Source organism: Cervus canadensis, chromosome 7 (assembly GCF_019320065.1).
Source record: "Cervus canadensis isolate Bull #8, Minnesota chromosome 7, ASM1932006v1, whole genome shotgun sequence".
Lineage (NCBI taxonomy): Eukaryota > Metazoa > Chordata > Mammalia > Artiodactyla > Cervidae > Cervus > Cervus canadensis.
In genome coordinates, this window is record NC_057392.1 from 86,428,959 (window position 1) to 86,450,735 (window position 21,777).

Sequence of the window (21,777 nt, forward strand, 5' to 3'; positions counted from 1 at the left end):
GCGGTCTTGCGTTCTCCTGATGAAAGAGTATGCGCTTTCTGTTGACTAACTCTGGGCGCTTTGTGTAAGTGCAGCTTTCAGTTGGTCTAACTGGGAGCAGGACTTGTTGGAATTAATCCTTTGGTTTTCTGGAAGAAGTGCATGAGAGAGGTGAGCCAATCCAACCCCATCATATACATAACATCACCTTCTTTGAATGAAGACCAGCCTTTGGTATAGTTGGTGGTGGTTCCTTTCATTTGTCCAGTGATCTCTTCCATTCCACATTATGCATAGTATTCACTGTTCATCGCCCATCACAAAAATGGGACATTTTCATTATGTTTAAGTACAGAATTTCATGGGGAAAGATGGTCAAGAAGGTTTTTTTCATTTTAACTTATGTGGAACCCAAACATCAAAGCAATTAGTGTAATCAAGCTGCTGTAAATGATTTTCAATGCTTGATTTGGATATTTTGCATATGTTTGCTATCCCCTATGTGGTGTAGCATTGAGTGTTCTCAATTAATGTCTTGATTTGATCACTATCAATTTCAACTGGTCTACCATCCAGCAAGAAACTCACAAACCACATCTGATATATTCAATCAGTCACAGCACCTTCTCCATATACCACACAAACCTTTTTTTTTCTTTTTTTTGCATTTTAGTCATGCTTTTACCTTTCCTGAAATAATAAGGCATAATATGCAAAAAACGTTGCTTTTTCTTCTATCTTCAATACTAAAATGGCTACACAAAAATTCATCAATTTTGATAAGTTGTTTTTTTTCTAAATGCACACTGATGTGACTGCTGTCACACATCTAACAAACTTGTTCTGAGTTAAGTTAAAGACAACTAAGCATTATTAGAGCTATCTTACGGAAAAAAATAAACAAGTGTTTTGGCCAATCCATATTTTCCTGAAGATTTAACAAAGGAAGATGAAAGACTATGGCTGATCTTAACATTTCAAATGTGTCTAATAAAAGAGTTCATATAGTTATCAGCCTCCAAAGTCAAATCAGTCTGTGGCTGAGACTTAAAAGGTGACAGAGAGGTTACTTCAATAATTTAGGAGGACCCCCACCAGCAAACACGAGAGGTCACAAATAATCAGAGTCAGGTTAGGTCCTGCCACAGGACCATAACTACAAGATAGCACTGAAACTGTGCCATAGATTATATAGGATGAACCAAGGAGAGTATTACGTACCTGCCACCCTACGCCTATTCTTAGTTTAGAAGACAAGGGGAAAAAACCCTTGTTCTTGAAATAGATTGAATTTTTGTTTTACTTTTTAGATTAAGTTTTGTGAACACTTCATAATCCACTAGGCAAAAATAAATTTCTAATGTATATCTAAAATTGACAGTGGCTTTCTCCAAAGAAGACATAGAGACGGCCAACAAGCACATGAAGAGATGCTCAACATCACTAATCATTAGAGAAATGCAAATCAAAACTACGAGAAGGACCTCCGTGGTGGTCCAGTGGACAGGAATCCATCTGCCAATGCAGGGGACACAGGTTCAATCCCTGATCTGGGGAGATCCCACACGCCGGGGAACAGCTGAGCCCACACACAGCTACTGGGCTTGTGCTCTAGAGCCTGCGAGCTGCAACCCCTGATGCTAAGCCCGCGGGGGCCAACTACTGAGCTTGTCTGCCACAGCTACGAAAGCCCACACTCCCGGCGCCTGTGATCTGCGACAAGAGAAGCCACGCAAACGAGAAGCCCATGCACTGCAGTCAAGACTGGCTCCCACACTGCAACCACAGAAAGCTCGCACACGGCAATGAAGACCCAGAGCAGTCAGAGAGAGACAAAGAAAGAAAAAACTACAGTGAGGTATCACTCACACTGCTCAGAATGGCCATCATCAACATTTATACAAACAACAAATGCTGGAAAGGGTGTACGGGAAAGAGAATCCTTCTACACTGTTGGTGGGAAGGTAGATTGGTACAGCCACTATGGAGAACAGTGTGGAGGTTCCTTAAAAAATAAAAATAGATCTGTCATATGAACCAGTAATCCCATTTTCAGGCATATACCCTGAAGAAACCATAATTTGAAAAGATGCATGCACCCTGATGTTCACTGCAGCATTACTGATGATAGCCAGGACATGGAAGAAACCTAAATGTCCATCGACCAAAGAACGGATAAAGAATATGTGGTACATATCTGCAATGGAATATTAATCAGCCAAAAATAGGAATGAAATAGTGCCATTTACAGAAACAGGGATGAGCCTAGAGGCTGTCATACAGGGTGAAATAAGTCAGAAAGAGAAAAACAAATACTGTATAATATCACTTATATGTGGAATCTAGAAAAATGGTAGAGATGAACTTATTTGCAAAGCAGGAATAGAGACACAGACATAGAGAACAAACTTACAGTTACCAAGGGTTGAAGGGAGAGTGGGATGAACTGGGAGACTGAAGTTGACATATATACACTGCTATGCATAAAATTGATAACTAGTGTGAATCTACTGTATAGCACAGGGAACTCTATTCAGTACTCAATGACAGGAAGAGGGCATTATAACAGAAGTGTGTGTGTTGTTTTTAGCGAGTACTCATCATCTTCTAAGAAAAATCATGGGTCATGTTTCTGCATTTAAAATGTTACAGTCAGGATGTCATAGCGGAATAGTTTACACTGATCTGCAAGTCAGGATATCTAGACCCTAGCCCTGATTCTGCCACCATAAGCCAAATGACCCTATTAGTGATTAATTATTCTCTGGGCTGTATTTTCCTCATTTATAAAATAAAAGGGTGTATCAGTGACCCTCGAACCATACGACACAGTAGAGAGTTATCTGCATAGAGCCATCATCACTCTAATTCCATAGCTCAAATGCGGAACCCGTTCACTATGAAAAAATATGACCAGTGACTTTAAGCTGCTTAATTAAATTCAAGAGGCATAAAAAGAAATAAAATCACAACCATGACCACTCACATCCATTAAGGATTCAACTGTGAGCCACAAAGGACTTGACAATGGCCTAGCCTGGCCACGGTCATTTCCTTGTTCATCCTGTCACGTGGCCCTGGGCAGTAAGGGACACGCAGCAACATGCAGCACATAGGCACAAAAAGAATTACGTAAGAAAAACAAACGTGAAAAGAATAATCCACTAATTACCCTTTTTGCCAACTGGGAAAGGAGTCCCCTCATTTGATTGAGGAGAAATGCCCTAGTCCAGCTCATGGGATACCACTGTTTTGCCGGACACTTTGGCTCAGACAGTAAAGAATCTGCCTACAATGGAGGAGACCCAGGTTCGATCCCTGGGTTGGGAAGATCCCCTGCAGAAGGGAATGGCCACCCACTCCAGTAGGCTTGCCTGGAAAATACACAGACAGAGCGGCCTGCTGGGCTACAGTCCACATAGCCCATGGAATAAAGAGTTGGCCACAACGGAGCAACTAACACTTTCACTTTTATTTTTTTTGGAGAATACAAAAGCAATCTCCTTTCCAGTCTAAAAATTCTGTCATTTTACTATGTCTCCTCAAGTTTGGTCTCTTCCTCGGAGGAAAAAAAAAAGTTCTAGTTAGATAATACCTAACTCAGTGGTTTAGGGAAAGGTCACTTTATCTGGGATAAGCAAGAGCAGAATTACCCACAACAAAGAATCTGCTGCTCCGCCTGCCAGCCTCTGTGTAATCCATTTACAGCCCTGCTTTGACAAGCAAATTCCTCCACACTCTGCTACTCTCCACTATCTCCCTATTCACTGAAGATCTCAGCAAAAGCAGTAATAAATCTGTTTATGAAGAAGTACGAGAGAGTACCTTAATTTTAAATTCCAGCTGGGAGTTAATTGTGTACATCATTTCCGTCCTTTCCATCTTCCGGGCTCCTTCATTACAGAGTCGCACCAACTGCAAACAAGAAAAATCAGGGAGGGTTAAGAGGTGAAGGAGAGAAACCTCACTATCAAATGCAGATCGTGCAGGAAATAATTAGCACATTGGAAAACTCCAGACAGTTCAAGAATCTCCAGCTTCACACAGTCGAGACTCTGTACCCAGTTGGAAGTGGTGTCATTAGGGTGTGCAGACAGAGGAAGAATGCCCTGAGAGTTTTCAGGGACAGACGTCCTCGTGTTATGCGTGTTACTATATGACACGCTTCACATACACCGAGGCAGGTTCACCGCGTGGTCCAACCTGTCCGTTCTGCCCCCGCTCCTCGCCTTCACCCATGGGAGCCCCACCAAGCCCAGGGCAATTCAAATCAGAGGAGCCTGAGGGCAGAATACCAGACTTCAAAGGCAAATTCTCAGCTGAATGCTACGCTCAAAGCATGTGACGGGTAACCTAGATGCTGGAAGAGGACAGCCTTCCGCTGGAACCTAACAGTCAGTGATTCTTCAAGCTGAGGGGAATGCAGCTTAATTAGCACTACTGAATTATCCACAAATAGATGGACTAATAGTCCTTGGATGAGGCTGTGATACTGTGATTTATAATAAAACAGATATTTTGTCTTCTATCCACTGTTTCTGGCACATGGCTCCTAAAACCCTTGTAATTTCCTATATAAGAGCCTTGGGGGCATCTTTGGCTATTATTTAGTATTGTTGCCAGTTCCCAAAATAGCTCCAGGACATAAAAGTGAACCGGGTATCTTCTGTTATTCATAACAAGCCCCTTTCAACCTTGTCTGAATTTATATTAATGAGGCGATTTTCGGAAAGCTCCTAAAGATGGGGTTGGTTGCCAGGGGAACCATTCAAATAATTAGAGAAAAGACTGGAACTTTCAGGCCTACCACCTGACCTGCAGGGAGGGAAGAAGGGCTAGATATGACTTGATCACTACTGAGCAGTGGTTTAATAAATCATGCCCATGTAAAGAAGCCTCCAGAAAAACTGCTGAATTCTGGAATGGGAGGATTTCCAGGTTGGTAAGAAGACGACATCTCAAACTCTGAGGATAGGACATCCGGAGCTTGGGACCCTTCTGGACCTCACCCTATCTCTTCCTTTGGCTGCTCACTCATATTCTTTAGCATCCTTTGTAACAAACCACCAATCTAGTAAGTAAACTGTTTTCCTGAGTTCTATGAGCCCCTCAAGCAAATTAATCAAACCTAAGCAGGGGGCGGGTGGTGGAAACTTCCCATTTATAGCCAGTGGGTCAGAAGCACATGTAACAACCTGGACTCATGAAGAGTAACCAGAGTGAAGTCTGGGGTGTGGCCTGGGGGGCCTGAGCCCTTATCCTGTGGGATGCGCTATCTCCAGGCGGAGTGAAAACTGAATTGAATAGAGGAGGCCACGCGGGCTTCCCAGGTGGCACTAGCAGTAAAGAACCGGCCTGCCAATGCAGGCAGACATAAGAGACACGCGTTGGATCCTTGAGTCGGGAAGATCCCCTGGAGGAGGGCACGGCAACCCACCCCAGTATTCTCGCCTGGAGAATCCATGGACAGAGGAGCCTGGTGGGCCACACAGTCCATGGGCCACACAGTTGGACACGACGGAAGTGATTTAGCACGCACACATGCGCAATGCCACCGAGCTGGGAGGGCAGAGTTGCTCAGTGTGGGGAAAACCCGCACACATTTGGTGACCACAAGTGTCAGAAGTGAAGCGTTCTGTGGGTAGAGTATTGTGCACAGAGGATCCACCCAAGAGCCACAAGAAATTTTGTATTGTTAATTTCTCATTAACTGAAAAATCTGTAAAACATGCCCATAACAAGGATCATTGGCCATAAAGACAGTGTGATTGTTAAAAACAGAAGCTAGAAATTCTGATTAGATTTACTTTAATATTGGTGCTTTATTAAGTAGCTCCTACTCTAAAAATAAATGCTAACACATAAGTAAACAAAACAGGCCATAAAAGGCTCTGACCTAATCCTACAAAGGCTCTGACCTAATCCTACTTCACCGAGGTAACTGGAAACAAGATGGGTTATACACTTCCTCTTTTTTTCCCATGATTATATGAACATATAAATACATATAATGTGTAAAAATTATTTTATTTTTGTAAATGGATCCCCCAATGCTTGTCTGGGACTTAATTTTTCCCCTTCACAATATTTCTCCTTATAAATATAACATTCACTGAAAAACAAGTTTATTTTGTACCCGGTATGTGTCAGATGCTAGGGTTGCAACATTTAAGAGATCTACAGTCCCTATTGTCATAAAAGAAGGGCAGACACAATAATCAGAGACTGAAGTCTTAAGGAAAAAACAGGGGGGCAGGGGTCCAGGGAGGAAGAAGGTGGGGAGAGAGTCGGGGGCCTCTCCTTAGAGTTCCTCTGAGCTGCGCTGAAGGAACAAAGGTAGTTGTAGCACGCAATCGAGGGGCAGCGTTGGCCCGGGCAGAGCGAACACCGGAAGCAGACTGCTGTGTGCCTGAGGAAGTAAGATCCCGACACAGGAAAATGGCACAAGGGGAAACTGAAGGGCCAGGCCAGGGTCAAAGCACACAGGCTCTTTTGGCATGTGGGTTGTGTTCTAAGTGCAAAGAGAAGCCACCCGCAGGCTTTCAGCAAAGCAGTGGCAGGATGCAACATACGCTGTGAGCACATGTGCTTTCACAGCATACCTGTTCCATCCCCAACTGACGGACGCTTGGACGATTTCCAATCACTTGACGGATTTTCTGGGCTTAAAGGGTATGCCTATCTTCAGTTCCAGCATATCTTTAGGCCCCAGTGGTATGAAGAGTTTACTGATGCAGGGACTGGTGGTCCACCTGATCAAAGCTAGGAGCTTCCCTGGTGGTCCAAAGAATCTGCCTTCCAATGCAGGGGACACAGGTCCAACCCCTGATCAGTCAACTAAGGCCCTACATGCCTTGGGGCATCTAGAGTGCCCGCTCACAGTAACTATTGAGCACGCACACACCACAACTAGAGATGCCCATGTGCTGCAATGAGCAAAGCCTGCACAGTTCATAGTATCTCCTTAACGCTGTGATCTCCAGAGAAACTTATTCAGTCTTTATAAGTTCAAATCTGATCATGAAACTCCTCAGTTTGAAATCTTTAAAAGGCTCTTTGAAGCTTCCAGAATTAAATCTCACCAAGATGAGGCTCTGGCACCTACCTACCCGACCCTACTTCTCCTATCTGGGGCCTCAGTGCTACTGAATTTCCGGCCAAAGGTCCTCCCCTCTGCCACGTCCTTCACACTTCTGATGTGTTTCCCTCCACCTGAATGCCCTTCACCCGACTCTGTCCAACTGACTCCTTCTTATCTAGATTTATACCACTCTGTTTGTCTTTCAGGTCTCATCTTGGGTATTACTTTTCTTAAAAGACTGGAGAACAGAGACTGAAATGTCCATATCTGCTAGTTAAGTGCCTGGCCCAGTGCCCAAGACACAAGGAACACTCAGCAAATAGCAAATGATAATGTATAAACTTTAGGAATTCTTAAAGAGATGGGAACACCAGATCACCTTACCTGCCTCCTGAAAAACCTGTATGCAGGTCAAGAAGCAACCGTTAGAACTGGACATGGAACAACAGACTGGTTCCAAATCAGGAAAGCAGTACGTCAAGGCTGTATATTCTCACCCTGCTTATTTAACTTATATGCAGAATACATCATGTGAAATTCCAGGCTGGATGAAGCACAAGCTGGAATCAAGATTGCAGGGAGAAATATCAATACCTCAGATATGCAGATAATAGCACCCTAATGGCAGAAAGCGAAGAGGAACTAAAGAACCTCTTAATAAAGGTGAAAAAAGAGAATGAAAAAGCTGGCTTGAAACTCAACATTCAAAAAACTAAGATTATGGCATCTAGTCCCATCACTTCATGGCGAATAGATGGGGAAAAAGTGAAAACAGCAACAGACTTACTTTATTTTCTTGGACTCCAAAATCACTGCAGATGGTGACTGCAGCCATGAAATGAAAAGACACTTGCTCCTTGGAAGAAAAGCTATGACAAACCTAGACAGTGTATTAAAAGCAGAAACATCACTTTGCTGACAAAGGTCCATCTAGTCAAAGCTATACTTTTTCCAGTATCATGTACAGATGTGAGAGTTGCACCATAAAGAAGGCTGAGCGCCAAAGAATTGATGCTTTTGAACTGTGATGCTGGAGAAGACTCTTGAGAGTCCCTTGGGCTCCAAGGAGATCAAGCAGTCCATCCAAAAGGAAATCAGTCCTGAATATTCATCAGAAGGACTGATGCTAAAGGTGAAGCTCCAATACTTTGGCCACCTGATGCAAAGAGCTGACTCATTGGAAAAGTCCGTGATGCTGGGAGGGATTGGGGGCAGGAGGACAAGGGGCAACAGAGGATGAGATGGTTGGATGGCATCATCAACTCAACGGACATGAGTCTGAGCAAACTCTTGGAGACAGTGAAGGACAGGAAGCCCGGCATGCTGCAGTCCATGGGGTCGCAAAGAGTAGGACACAACTGAACAACAATGTACAAGCCGCTTTCAGAGATCATTTCCAAGTACTTTAAAAAAGGGGGGGGGACATATAGACCAATGGAACAAGATAGAAAGCCCAGAGATAAACCCAGGCATCTATGGGCACCCTACCTTTGACAAAGGAGGCAAGAATATAAAATGGGGGAAAGACAGTCTCTTCAATAAGTGGTGCTGGGGAAACTGGACAGCTACGTATAGAACAATGTACACTTCCTAACCTTATACACAAAGATAAACTCAAAATGAATTAAGACTTAAATATAAGACCAGAAACTATAAAACTTTTAGAGAAAAACACAGGCAGAACAATGTATAACATAAATCATAGCAAGATCCTCTATGACCCACCTCCTAGAATACTGAAAATAAAAACAAAAATAGACAAGTGGGACCTAATTAGGCTTAAAAGCTTTCGCACAGGAAGGAAAACTACAAACAAGGTGAAAAGACAACCCTTAGAATGGGAAAAAACTAGCAAATGAAATAACTGACAAAGGATTGATTTCCAAAATATATAAGCAGCTCCTACAACTGAATACCAGAGAAACTCTATCAAAAAAATGGGCAGAAGACCTAAACAGACATTTCTCCAGAGAAGACTTACAAATGGCTAACAAACATATGAAAAGATGCTCAACATCAAGTGCAAATCAAAACTACAAAGAGGTATCACCTCATGCCAGTCAGAACAGCCATCATCAAAGAGTCTACAAACAATAAATGCTGGAGAGGGTGTGGAGAAAAGGGAACCATTTTGCAATGTTGGTGGGAATGGAAATTGATACAGCCACTATGGAACACAGTATGGCGATTCCTCAAAAAACTGGGAGTAGAACTATCATATGATCCAGCAATCCCACTACTGGGCATATACCCTGAGGAAACCAAAATTGAAAAAGGCACATGTACCCTAATGTCCACTGCATAACTATTTATATAATAGCTAATACATGGTAGCCACCTAGATATCCAACATCAGATAAATGGATAAAGAATTTGGTACATGTAGACAATAGAATATTCCTTAGCCATAAAAAATGAATCCATTTGAGTCAGTTCTAATGAGGTAGAAGAACCTACAGCCTATTATACGGAATGAAGTAAGTGAGAAAAACTAATATCGTAATATATTACTCACATATACGAAATCTAGAAAGACAGTACTGACCAACCTATTCACAGGGCAACAGTGGAGATACAGTCATAGAGAACAGATTTACGGACGTGGGTCAGGAGGAGGAAGGTGAGGGTAGGACAGATGGAGAGAGTGACAGAGAAGCATACACCCTACTGTGTATAAAATAGGTAACCAATGGGAATTTGCTCTATGACTCAAGGAACTCAAACCAGGGCTCTGTAACAACCTAGAGGGGTGAGAAAGGATGCGAGGTGGGAGGGAATTTAAAGGGGGCGGGGGCACGTGTGTACCTACGGCTGACGCATGTTGATGGATGGCAGAGGCCCACACGATATTGTGAAGCAATTTTCCTTCAATTAAAGACAAATAAGTTTGGGGATAAAAAAGGTGGGGGGACAAACTCATTGGAAAAGACCTTGATGCCGGGGAAGACTGAGGGCAAAAGGAGAAGAGAGCGGCAGGGGATGAGGTGGTTAGATAGCATCACCAACTTGATGGACACGAATGTGAGCCACCTCCCGGAGATGATGGAGGACAGCGGAGCCTGAAGTGACAGTCCACGGGGTCGAAAAGAGTTGAACATGACTCAGTGACTCAACAACAACTGGCTGCTGGCTTCTGCATCGGGCAGTGCAGTGTCCTCAGTATCGCTGAGCAAGAAACTACACCGCTGTTCTTCTGCTGGGAAGTCAACGGCCCTGAGAAGAGGACAGCTCTAGAATTTCTCATTAGAAAATGGTCTCATATACCTATGTAGTATATTCTCGTGATCAATGTTCCTCTTCCTCAAAGTACAAGGATAAATGTTAATTTTATATTCTTCAGGTGCGAAATGGTGGCAAACTAATAATGAAAAATTTTCCAAAAGGTAAAAAAAAGTAAAAAATAGAAGGGAAGGGTGGGGGGGGGGGACAATTCCTTTATCCCATTTTAAAATGAAAGGGAAAATGGAAAATAAATTCATCATCTTTATTTCCTAAACTTCCAAATACCAAGTTCATCAGCCACCACTTCTGAAGGCATATGAAAAACAAAAACGTTCCCCAAGGAATGGTATCCTCAGTGGACTCTGTGTAGTGACTATTTTAAGGGACAAGCACTAATTTGGATATGTGTGCTCTCGTATTTTCCGTAAAATCAGCCTCTGCATATTGAAACTGTGCCTTCCTTCAACATCTGTCAAAGCTTTATTAAATTTAGTTCACTAAATTTTTTGCTTTAGGCAAAACTTATGTGTGGGAAAAAAAACCTCAATCTCTCTAATGAAGTATAAATAAAAACAAAATATTTTCAATTTGTCAAATTCACAAAGATGAAAAGAATATTAGATGCTGGGGGGAAGATACTTAGAAATACTTCCGGTTGTCATGGACACGGGGACAATTTTTCTTACAGGTACTTGGGGGCACTTAAAACATACCAAGCTTTCCCCACCAATAAACCCACTTCTGGAAACTTTACAACAGAAATCATCAGAGGAGCACAGCCATTTATGCAAGGCCATGCAGCACTATTTAGAACAGTAAATGAAATGGGCACCGCATGAATCCATGTTTAAACGTACATTTACATTCACTGGAAGCACACACACAAAAAAATAAAATGACAACAGCCATTACCTTCAACAAGATTACTAATACATTTTGTTTTCTCTCATTTCAAACTTTCAAATTTTCTGTAATGGACACTTCTGACTTTTAAAAATGTACCTTTGTAAACTTTACACACATTCTTTCAGAGCAATACTTAAATAGTGAAAAAAAACAAAACAAAACATAAATTCCTCCCTGCCACACCCCCGTCTCTTCACCATCAGCAACCACAGTTGAAAGCTTGAGTGTGATACTAAATACTACTTCTGACACAAATATGTATATAAACGCACTTGATTATCTAGATGTCATTATGCTATTTCTTCTGTTCTGCAACTTCATGTTCTTCACTTAATACAGCTTAGAGATCTTTTCGTGTTAACAGCTATCTACCTCTTTGTAAACAGCTGAAGCGGTAAGTTACAGGAAAAGATTCAAGAGGACTTGGCTCTTCTGCCACTAGCAGAAGAGCTCAGAACTTAATACTATCTCCAAATAGAAGTAGAATTTTTATGAGGTGTAAGTTAAAGCAGTTATTCTCTTTCTGTGGGAGAATAAATAGAAGGCAAGAGCAGGGGAGATTTCATTGGCATCAGAAACCATCTCTTGACCACCATTCCTTAGACACAGACAGCTCTGCATCAGCTGAACTATCAGGTTCCCAGGAAATTTCCCTCCTCCCAGCTCCACCTCCCTCAAAGGAGCAGAAAATCAGAAAGTACATACATGTTTCACTTGATAGAAACATCCTGTTTTCAGACTAAGTTAATAAGTCTCTCCAACTGCCCCAATTCAGAAAAATTGTCATCATCATTTCATCAATACACACGAACAATTTCGCTGAAGTATTATTTGCACTAGGCAAATACATTTCATTAGCATTTTGATCACCAAAAAACACATTACTCATTTTTCCCCAAGAATGAGTAATGATTTAGAGAGACTTGCCCAAGGGCCCTAGGTGGAATCTGCTTCTAAAAATTGGGGTCTCAACACACCAAATTCACTGTAACATAAGTATTGGGAACTCTCAGTTTCTCTCATTTCAGAAGGAGCAAGCAAGTGAAAGTCTGCATTTTGATTTCGAACCATAAACGCTCTGTGTAGCATAATCTTTTGGTTAAGAATACTGACGTTGTTTTCCCATCTATAAAAACCCACCGGTAACCTGCACAAATAAAAAGAAGATGAATCCTTGAGCTGGCGGTACTGATGACCTCAGTTTCCTACATCTAGAGACTGAGGTTATAATCCTGATGTCCGTGACTCCTACGCAAGAGAGAAAAACGCTGTCCTAGGGAAAACACTTGCTTAGGTCACTGAAACAGCAAATCTTCACAGATGGTCTTTCACGTAGTAAGTACCAAGGTACTGCATGCTTAGTTGCTTCAGTCATTTCTGACTGTGCGACCCCACGGACTGCAGCCCACCAGCTCCTCTGTCTATGGGATTCTCCAGGCAAGAATACTGGAGTGGGTCCTCATGCTCTCCTCCAGGGGATCTTCCCAATCCGGGAATCAAGCCCACGTTTGTTAAGTCTCTTGCACTGGCAGGCGGGTTCTTTACCACTACCATCACCTGGGAAGCCCTGTATCAAGGTAAGGCAATTAATTTTTGCCAGCCTGCCCTAAAAGCACCAGTGCCAAATCAAGTGAAACAGCGATGCCTAAAGGAACATAGCAGTCTATTCAAACTGGGACGTAAAAGTCTCGAAAAAATTAGGTATCATTCCTAATTCAAATCAATCACTACTACCTTCCTCCTTTTTCTGTGTGAAGTTTTTTCTAGCTTCTCAGTTACAACCAAACAGAATCTGACAATCTCTTTCATATCCAAGACTCAACTTCTCCAAGTAGCTTCTCCTACGGATGCCCCCATCCACTACAGGATTTGGGGTCCTGGAGGAGAGACCCACGGGCAGCAGGATCATAGGCAACTTCATACCTGTCAGGCTAAGTTTCTTCACTTAGTGTTTTGCAAAGTGGGATATGTGTATCTCCTTCTCTGATGGAGCAAGAGATGCATTCAAGCGGTTGGCAGATCACTATATTCTAAATGTTCACATCCTCCCAAAATACATATTGAAATCTTAACTCCCAAAGACGATGGTACTAGGAAGTGGGGACCTTTGGGAGTTGCTCAGAAGTCATGGGATCGAGCCCTCATGAATGGGGTTGTGCTTTATACAAAAAGTCCCAAAGAGCCACCTTGCTCCCTTCTGCCTTGTCAAGGCTGCAAGAAGTCTGCAACCTGGCTGGAAGAGGGATCCCAGTCAACTCTGCTGGTTCCCTGATCTCAGACTTCCAGCCTCCAGAACTGAGAAAAAAATTTGCTGTTTATAAGCCAATCAGTCTGTGGTACTTTGTTCTAGCAGCCCAAATGAGCTAAGACACAGATAAACTAATTTTTAGTATAAAAATGTGTTAGAAAAATGAACAACTAGCTTATAAAACTCATGATTTTGTAGTAATTATTGGCAAGGATGAGGATAAATAAAAAATGGAGTCAGTTTAAAGTTGACTGAGGGACTTCCCTGACGGTCCAGTGGTGGAGTCTGTCTTTGCCTTCCAAAGCATGGGGTGCGGATTCAATCCTTGGTCAGGGAACTAAGATCCCACAAGCCTTGGGGTCAAGAACCCCAAACATAAAAAAGAAGCAATAATGTAACAAATTCAATAAAAACTTTAAAAATGGTCCACATAAAAATATTTAAAAAATAAAGTTGAAACAATAAAATTCAACATAAAGTTCAATTGATAAAGTTGATTGAAAGAAACAGTGCTTCATAGTCAAGTACCACAAAGATGCACAAAACTCGAGGCAGCTTAGAGATGCTTAGGATGTTTCTGTGATCATGAGCTTTGCTCTCCTGGGTCTAGCTCATCTCATATCCTCACTGATTCTCAAACCTTCAGCTGCATTTTCTCAGCGAACTATTCCTGTTAGCATTTAAACATACCCACAATTTTCTAACCTTTAAACAAAAGAAGACCCTCCCTCACTTCCCTTTCAACTCATTTTACCCTCACAGCCCAGCGGTTGAAACGGCTACACTCACTGGCCGCACAGTCTCACCCTCCACACGCGCCAATCTGGCTTCCACACCTACCCCACAAGGACACAACTCACCTGATAATAAATATACCCGGTGCATGCAGCGATCATTATCTCCCTTTGTCTTTCCAGAGCAACCAGCGGGGCTGCCCTTCATTCCACCAAATTACACGCCATTTGCCAGACCATTAGAGGGCTCCCCTGATAGCTCAGTTGGTAAAGAATCTGCCTGCAATGCAGGAGACCCCCAGTTCAATTCTTGGATCAGGAAGATCCACCAGAGAAGGGACAGGCTACCCACTCCAGTATTCTTGGGCTTCCCTTGTGGCTCAGCTGGTAAAGAATCCGCCTGCAATGAGGGAGACCTGGGTTCCATCCCTGGGTTGGGAAGATGCCCTGGAGAAGGGAAAGGCTACCCACTCCAGAATTCTGGCCTGGAGAACTCCATGGACTATACAGTCTTACTCTTCTTACTTCTTACTCTACACACTCCTGGGTACTTTTTACCCACTTTCCCAGCTTCAAAAATCATGCCCATACTGATGATCCACAAACCAATGTCTCCTCCTCCAGGACCCCAAATCCTGTAGTGGATGGGGGCATCTGTAGGAGAAGCTACTTGGAGAAGTTGAGTCTTGGATATGAAAGAGATTGTCAGATTCTATTTGGTTGTAACTGAGAAGCTAGAAAAAAATTCACACAGAAAAAGGAGGAAGGTAGTAGTGATTGATTTGAATTAGGAATGATACATGTCTCCAGTTCAAGTCTCTCCACTGAGCTCCTGACTTGGATATTCTATAGGAATCTCAATTCCAACACACACACGATGGAATCGTCAGCTTCTCCCTATGCTCATACTGTGGAAGTAAGAGTATCCATATAGTTGCCCGAGACAGGGACGATTTTCCTTGGCTCATGTCCATAAATATACCCACCCAAGTCATCTCCACGCCTACCTCCCCAATGTTGTAGGTTTGCTTCTTTGCCTTCTAGTATCATATCAGGATAGGCTCTGGTCATCTGTAACCTAAGCAACTGTAAAGGCTTCATCACTGGGGCCCATGCTCACTGCCAACTTCACAGCACATGAATTTGTAGCTCCCACAGCATCCTAGGATAAGGTTCACAATTCCTTAACATGGGTCCTCTGCGCTCTCTCTCCTGGACTGGGCTTTAGTCACGTGAAGAACATTCTAGTTCAAATTCTACAAACAAGTCTTTGGGTCTTTGCATGTTCCTGAAACACCCCTCCCCAGTCCCTGGCTCAAAGCTGCTCTTGCTCCAGGTTCCAGCTTCAACATTTCTATGTTCTTCCTCTCATGTCACTCACCATCCTTTATTGTAACTCTTATTTCATGTCTGCCTTCCCCTTTGTACAGCACATTCCATGAGGGCAGTAACCACACGTGTCTTACTCATCCTCACATTTTCAGGGGCTGGCATTGTCCCTGGCACTGTAGTGGATATGCAATAAATGTTTCTTGAATGAGAGAATGAATAAACAGCTATTCAGACACCAAAAGAAAATGAGATCTCTAAAGGCCCTTAAGACTGTCTGAAATAGTAAAAATACCAATTTCACTTGAGTATAGGAAACATAATTTTGTTTTTCAACTACTTAAAGAATGGTGCACAAATGGCTGTGAGAATCAACCAGTTTTTAGCATCAAATCCAGACAGGTTCTCTTCTGAGGGATCTGAGTGTTTTATTGTCTGATAAGCTACTCAACAGTTACCTTGCTCACTTCCTTTAAGGCTCTTTTGCAGACTTCATATTTCGGAGAGTCCTTAGGTGTCTTTTGACAGATAGTCTGCAATGAAATAAAAGAAGAGCAAAATCAGCTGATTTATTCTATTAAGTAAAATAAAACCAATGTCCAGCCATATACTCTTACTCATAGCAAACTTAACAATGCTGAAGACAATACTATGGATGAGTATAAAGATGACATTAAAATAGTAAATAGTCTTTAAAGGCATAGAATCCATGTTCATCCAGAGGATGATTTAATAAGAGGATAGACTTCAGAGGTGGGTGAATCTGGTTTCTAATTCTAGATCTGCTCCTTATGAGCTATTCGACCTTGGGCAAGTCACCTTCCCTTATAAGCTTCTATAAGCCTCAGTTTCCTCATCTGTAAAATTGAGATAAAGCCACCTATAAAGCCACAAGGCTGTTAAAAAAGTTAAATGATAATGCATGGGAAGTTCTTTATGAATAACCTGCATACAGTAGGTCTCCAATCAATGACAAAATTACTTCAATGATCCCTGTTATCATCATCATTATTAGAGGTTATTACATTTGCAGATGATATCATGTGAAGAAAAAGGTCAAGAAAAAATGGCTGCTGGGTTTTTTCTTGATATGCTTATATTGCAATTTTTGTGATGGTAAAATTGAGTTCAAAAATTGTCAACTGAAGACATAATGAATTATACATAACTTTTGAAACTATATCCATTCAAAGCCAACAAAACCATTTCAATTGTTGAAAATGTTAACCTCAATTAACAAGTGTAACTAAATCTCCAAATGAAGTAAAATTGAAGAGATCATGTTTTAAGTACATTGAGATTCTGCCCAGTGGCCCAATTCTCACACATGGGCCACAGATGAGGGCAACAGGTATCCAGCGGAAGGGGAAGACACCAGAAACTAGCAAACACCAGAAACTACCTTACACGCAGAGGAACACCAAGCCTGTGAATCTCAAAGTCAGGTGTCAGGAATGCTGTGTGTGACATGTAAGAAGCACAGACCGGACCACTGGTGGTTTTATATTAATGTACTCAAAATTTTTTCGACTATGACCCCACTGTAAGAAATATTTTTACACTGCAACTAGTACACATGCACACAAAATGAAAGTTTTTTATGAAATAATATTTAATCACATTATGAACAATGTATATATCATATACTGTGTGTTCTACTCTATATTCATTTTCTAAAAACACTACTCATCATTCAAAAGTCAATTTCATGACCCACTAATGAGTACAAAAGCAGTTTGAAAAATATTAGTTTTTATTTCTGGGAGAAGGCCATAGTTTCTTTTGTACACTTTAATTTTATGTAAAATTTTGCACACACTAGGGAAGAATGACTACAGCTTAATCTACAATCTCAAAAGAGTCTCTGACCCCAAAAAGTATCATTTCTTTTTAGAGTCTGTGTGATACACATGATAAATATTGATACAAAAAATCAGAGCTAGATTTGCAAAACTGCAAGTTTCCCAATATTAACAAGGAGAGAAGTCCCTAAATCACACAAGATGGACAAGGATGGGTGCAAAGGTAGTAGACTGAGGTGACCTAGGAGAGCAGCAAGTGCTGTGAGTTCTGAAAAGACAGCTGAACCTCAACACTGTGCGGCTGGGCCAGGAAAGTGACCACAATCCCACCCTTTTACTAATTTCTAAATTTCACTGCTTCTTTGAACTTATAATGGAATAGAGAAAATGGAATTTATTTTGTAATCTTAGACAATCTTAATTTTTGCTATATTTTTATCCTGTATTTTGACTTATAAAAAGCAAGCATGTCAAAGCTGACATTATATTATCATCCAAATTTAAAGCAGAACTATGCCAAGATATTTTAACTTGATCAGAAAGATACTCTTTGAACTACCATATGATCTAGCAATCCCACTCCTGGGCATATACACGGAAAAAAACAAAAACTCTAATTCAGAAAGATGCACGCGACCTGATACTCCGAGCAGCACTGTTCACAATAGCTAAGATACGGGAGCAGCCAGAATGCCCATCAACAGACAACTGATTTAAGGTGCGGTTTGTATGTGTAATGGAGTACTAGACATAAAAAGGACGAAATCACGCCATTTGCAGCAACACGAATAGACCTAGAGATTATCACACTAAGTGAAGGAAGTCTGACAGAGAAAGATAAATACTATATGATATCACATATGTGGAATCCAAAAAAACAATACAAATGAACCTAAAGATAAAAGAAAAAACTCACAGACGCAGAAAACTTAAACTTACCAAAGGAGAGAGGAAAGCAGGGGACGGATAAATCAGGAGTTTGGGATTAACAGATACAAACTACTACATATAAAACAGATAAGGAACAAGGAGTTACTGTATGAAAAAGTAAATATCTTCTTATAACCTATAATGGAAAATAATCTGAAAAAATATATATACATATGGTATATCTGAATCACCTTGCTATACACCTGAAACTAACACAATATCAAAAATCAACTATAGGTCAATTTTATTTAAAAAAAAAAAAAAAGAAAAAGGCGCTTGTGGGCACACCAGCCGGATGGGAGGCACATCAGTCACCCCTTTCTCCTGCGGCTGCCGCGGCAGTTTGGGCCCAGCCAGTGTGCAGCCGTCCGGGGCCACCGCCTGGCGGTCCTCCCCGCCGTGCTCCCCGCCGGCCCGCCTCTGCTCTCCCCGCAGTCACGTCCTGCACTGCTCACAAGCAAGTACGTGTTTTCTTCATGAATGCTCCCTGCGATAAGATCAGATGTCTGGATTTTCCTCACTCACTCTGAGCAATGCAAACGAGGGTAGGTTTATGCCTTGTGATGCTGCAGAGACTCTTCCCATGTGAAATGGGAGCCCTTTGGCAACTTGGGGCATCCCAGGTGGCACCGGCAGTAAAGAAGCTGTCTCCCAATGCGAGAAGAGACGCGGGTTCAATCCCTGGGTCGGCAAGATCCCCTGGAGGAGGGCATGGCAACCCACTCCAGTTCTCTTAGCTGGAAAACCCCACGAACAGAGGAGCCTGGTGGGCTACCGTCCGAGGGGTTGCAAAGAGCCGAACATGACTAAAGCAAGTGAGCACACATGTAGCAGCTTGGAAGATGACAGAGAAAGGGATCCTAGTGACCCAACAAGGAGACTGAGGCCCAGAGAGGTGAAGTGACAGGCCAAGGTCTCACGCCTGGCGTTTCAGCCGCAAAGGAATTCAGGACTCCGGACTTCAAAGTCAATGTTCTTCCCATTTCAGAAAATGTTAAGTGAGGGTTGTAATCTAACTTCTTTAGAGCGACCACACAAGCCTAAAGTGAAGACAGTTTCCCATGTGGGACTTTCTAGCCAAACAGCACCTTCTCACTGAATTGGGAAATGTTATAGAAGGGATATAATTTAAGCAGAAGAAGAATAATTTTCTTAATCAGATTTGTTGCAGCAACAGCTATCCGCAGAGGAAGAAGACACCAGGTCACATCTTACGTCCATCAGCAGGGGCAGGCGGGTCACCCTCTGCATGGGGAGAATGAGGAAGGAGATCATGGGGAGGTTCCTGCAGTCTTCATGGGACTCGATTCGGGACAGAACTTCCTTGAAGGACGGGTTGGTGGCTCTGAGGGAAAACAAAAAGACAGAACTTCAAAGTATTTCCTCTTTAAGTTAAGAGGCAAGTCAAAATGTATTATAAAACACTGTGATAAACGTATAGATTATCAATGATTTTTAAATATATAAACAACATAAACACATAATAGGTGGACATGGATGGCTTCGTCTCTTGACAGTCAAGACTGAATATAAGTTTAAGGTAGTAATAAGAATAATAAGATGAAAATATAGGTGCCAGAAATTTTTAGAAGTAGAAAGTAAACAAATGAAGAAAGCAGTGGTATCATAATGGTGAATGTATACATTAAAAATTAGTATATACACTACATCTCATATCTGATCATCTGCAAACATTCCACTAAAAAAAATGACACAGGTGTTTTAAGCCACGTCTCTAGCCTGAGATAATAACCTAAGAAAGAAACCTCAGGATTTACTTACTAGCAGGCTTTTGGACTTTTCCAAAGCTTCTAAGACAGAAAACTTTCTGACTATGTCAGCCAGAATATCCCTCCTCTCCCAGTGATGCTAGAACGGAACAACACTGCCACAACATTTCTACGGAATTTAGCAAGATACACGGACATGAAGGGTCTCATGTGGCACCATCCACGTAACTTTGAAGGGGATTCCAGTAAGAATGTGGAGTCTCAGCAAGGTCCCCAACTTGCCAAATAAAAGATCTAGCATTCGGTGAAGACAGAAGTCAAACCAAGGTCTTCTGACTTTCAGCGGGTCCCTGACATGGCATCTCAGAGAGTTCTGTCACCTCACCTCACCCTAAGGGTAGCTCTGTGGCGTTACAGTGTGACTTGTGAGGGGGACGTGGAGGAGGGGTTGACCTCAGATTCTGTGAGCCCCTGGTGAGGGGTGAGGGAGGCCAAGAAGCAGCTGAAACTGCTTCTTGAAACTGGCAACTGAAACCTTTTTCCAAAAAATTATACTTTGAAACTTAGATGATTTGCTTCAAGGCTGCTAGAAAGAAATCAGGAAATACCCAGAACAGCACATTAAAAGAAAGTACTCAGAAGTGTTATAATTTCCTTTTCTTAAACTGAGGAGTCAAGTTTCCTGCTAACTTTGAAAAAAAATTTAGGAAATTAAAAGAGAATTAAATTTTAAACCAGTTGCATATTTAAATCATTTCCGCCACCTCCAAAGATTCTGAGTCTAGGATGGACCCAGGGCATTGTTTGTTTGCTGGTTTTCAGATTCCAAAGTGCAGGTAAAGCTCAAAGTCACAGCCCCAAAGGTAAATTTACATTCTGAAAACACAACTACTAATTTCCATGTGAAAGCTCAAATGACGATATTATTGAGCTAATTTAAATAAAACCTTTAGTTTTAAAGAGTTACATAAAGTACAGCAGTACTTATTCAAGTTTTTTTGATTTTTTTTTTTAATCTGGCAAAACAAAACTTAATTTAGCTCTAATTCCAGGCTTTGGCTTTTACACTTGTCACTTGGATTTTACAACAGTTAAACAGTAACCTTTACATCGCAGTTCCCATGGCAGATGAGGGCATCAGGTAAGGTCTGGAGACATTTCTGGCTATCACAGCTGAGGTGAGGCTGGGCTTCCAGCAGCTGGTGGACAGGAGCCTGGGGAGCTACGATGTATGGAACAGTCTCCACAACAAAGACTAGTCCAGGACAAAATGTCCGGCAGTGCGGACAAATCCTGCTTTGTGCTAATAACCTCATTTAGGGCTGGCAGCTGTGGGGTTTCCTCCCTGCCTGTACAAGATTTTAAGGAGGATGTGGAGGGGGAACGGGGCATCATCAGCCCTTCTCACCCACGTGGGGGCTGCTTCTCTAAGGAGCCATGAGGTCATCATCACCAGAGGGTCTCTCACATTGTCTAGAGACTGGCCAGTGTGCCACGCTTCAGTCATAAACACCACAGCTCACAGAAGGATGACAACAGCCAGTCAGCCCCCAAGCTGAGTTTACAGCGATGTCCAACTGTACTGCCAGACACAGAGCTCCTGGGGATAAACAAGCCCCGGCCCCAATAAAGCAATGCAGACATTGCTGAACCACTGCTGAATGCTTTCAGACTAGGGATGGCATATCCATCACACCAAAACTCTCAGCAACCTAAATAGAACAAAGGGAAAAGGTGTGTGTGGAAATTTAAGGTTTACTTCTTTTTTGTTCCACAATTAGAGCCTTTAAGAACTCAAAAAAAAAAAAAAAACTGC

The 21,777-nt window shown here is 42.1% G+C and overlaps 1 protein-coding gene across 1 annotated transcript in view; it reads right to left on the bottom strand.

Moving 5' to 3' along the window:
- The window catches only part of ARHGEF26 (Rho guanine nucleotide exchange factor 26), a 134,041-nt gene that overhangs the window by 39,636 nt on the left and 72,628 nt on the right, over positions 1–21,777 (bottom strand). The window contains exons 8-10 of the mRNA XM_043473950.1: positions 19,447–19,576; positions 15,958–16,032; positions 3,805–3,894 (exon numbers count right to left, since the gene is read on the bottom strand). Of these exons, the coding sequence (XP_043329885.1) occupies positions 3,805–3,894; positions 15,958–16,032; positions 19,447–19,576 (295 nt within the window). The remainder of the gene's footprint in view (positions 1–3,804; positions 3,895–15,957; positions 16,033–19,446; positions 19,577–21,777) is intronic.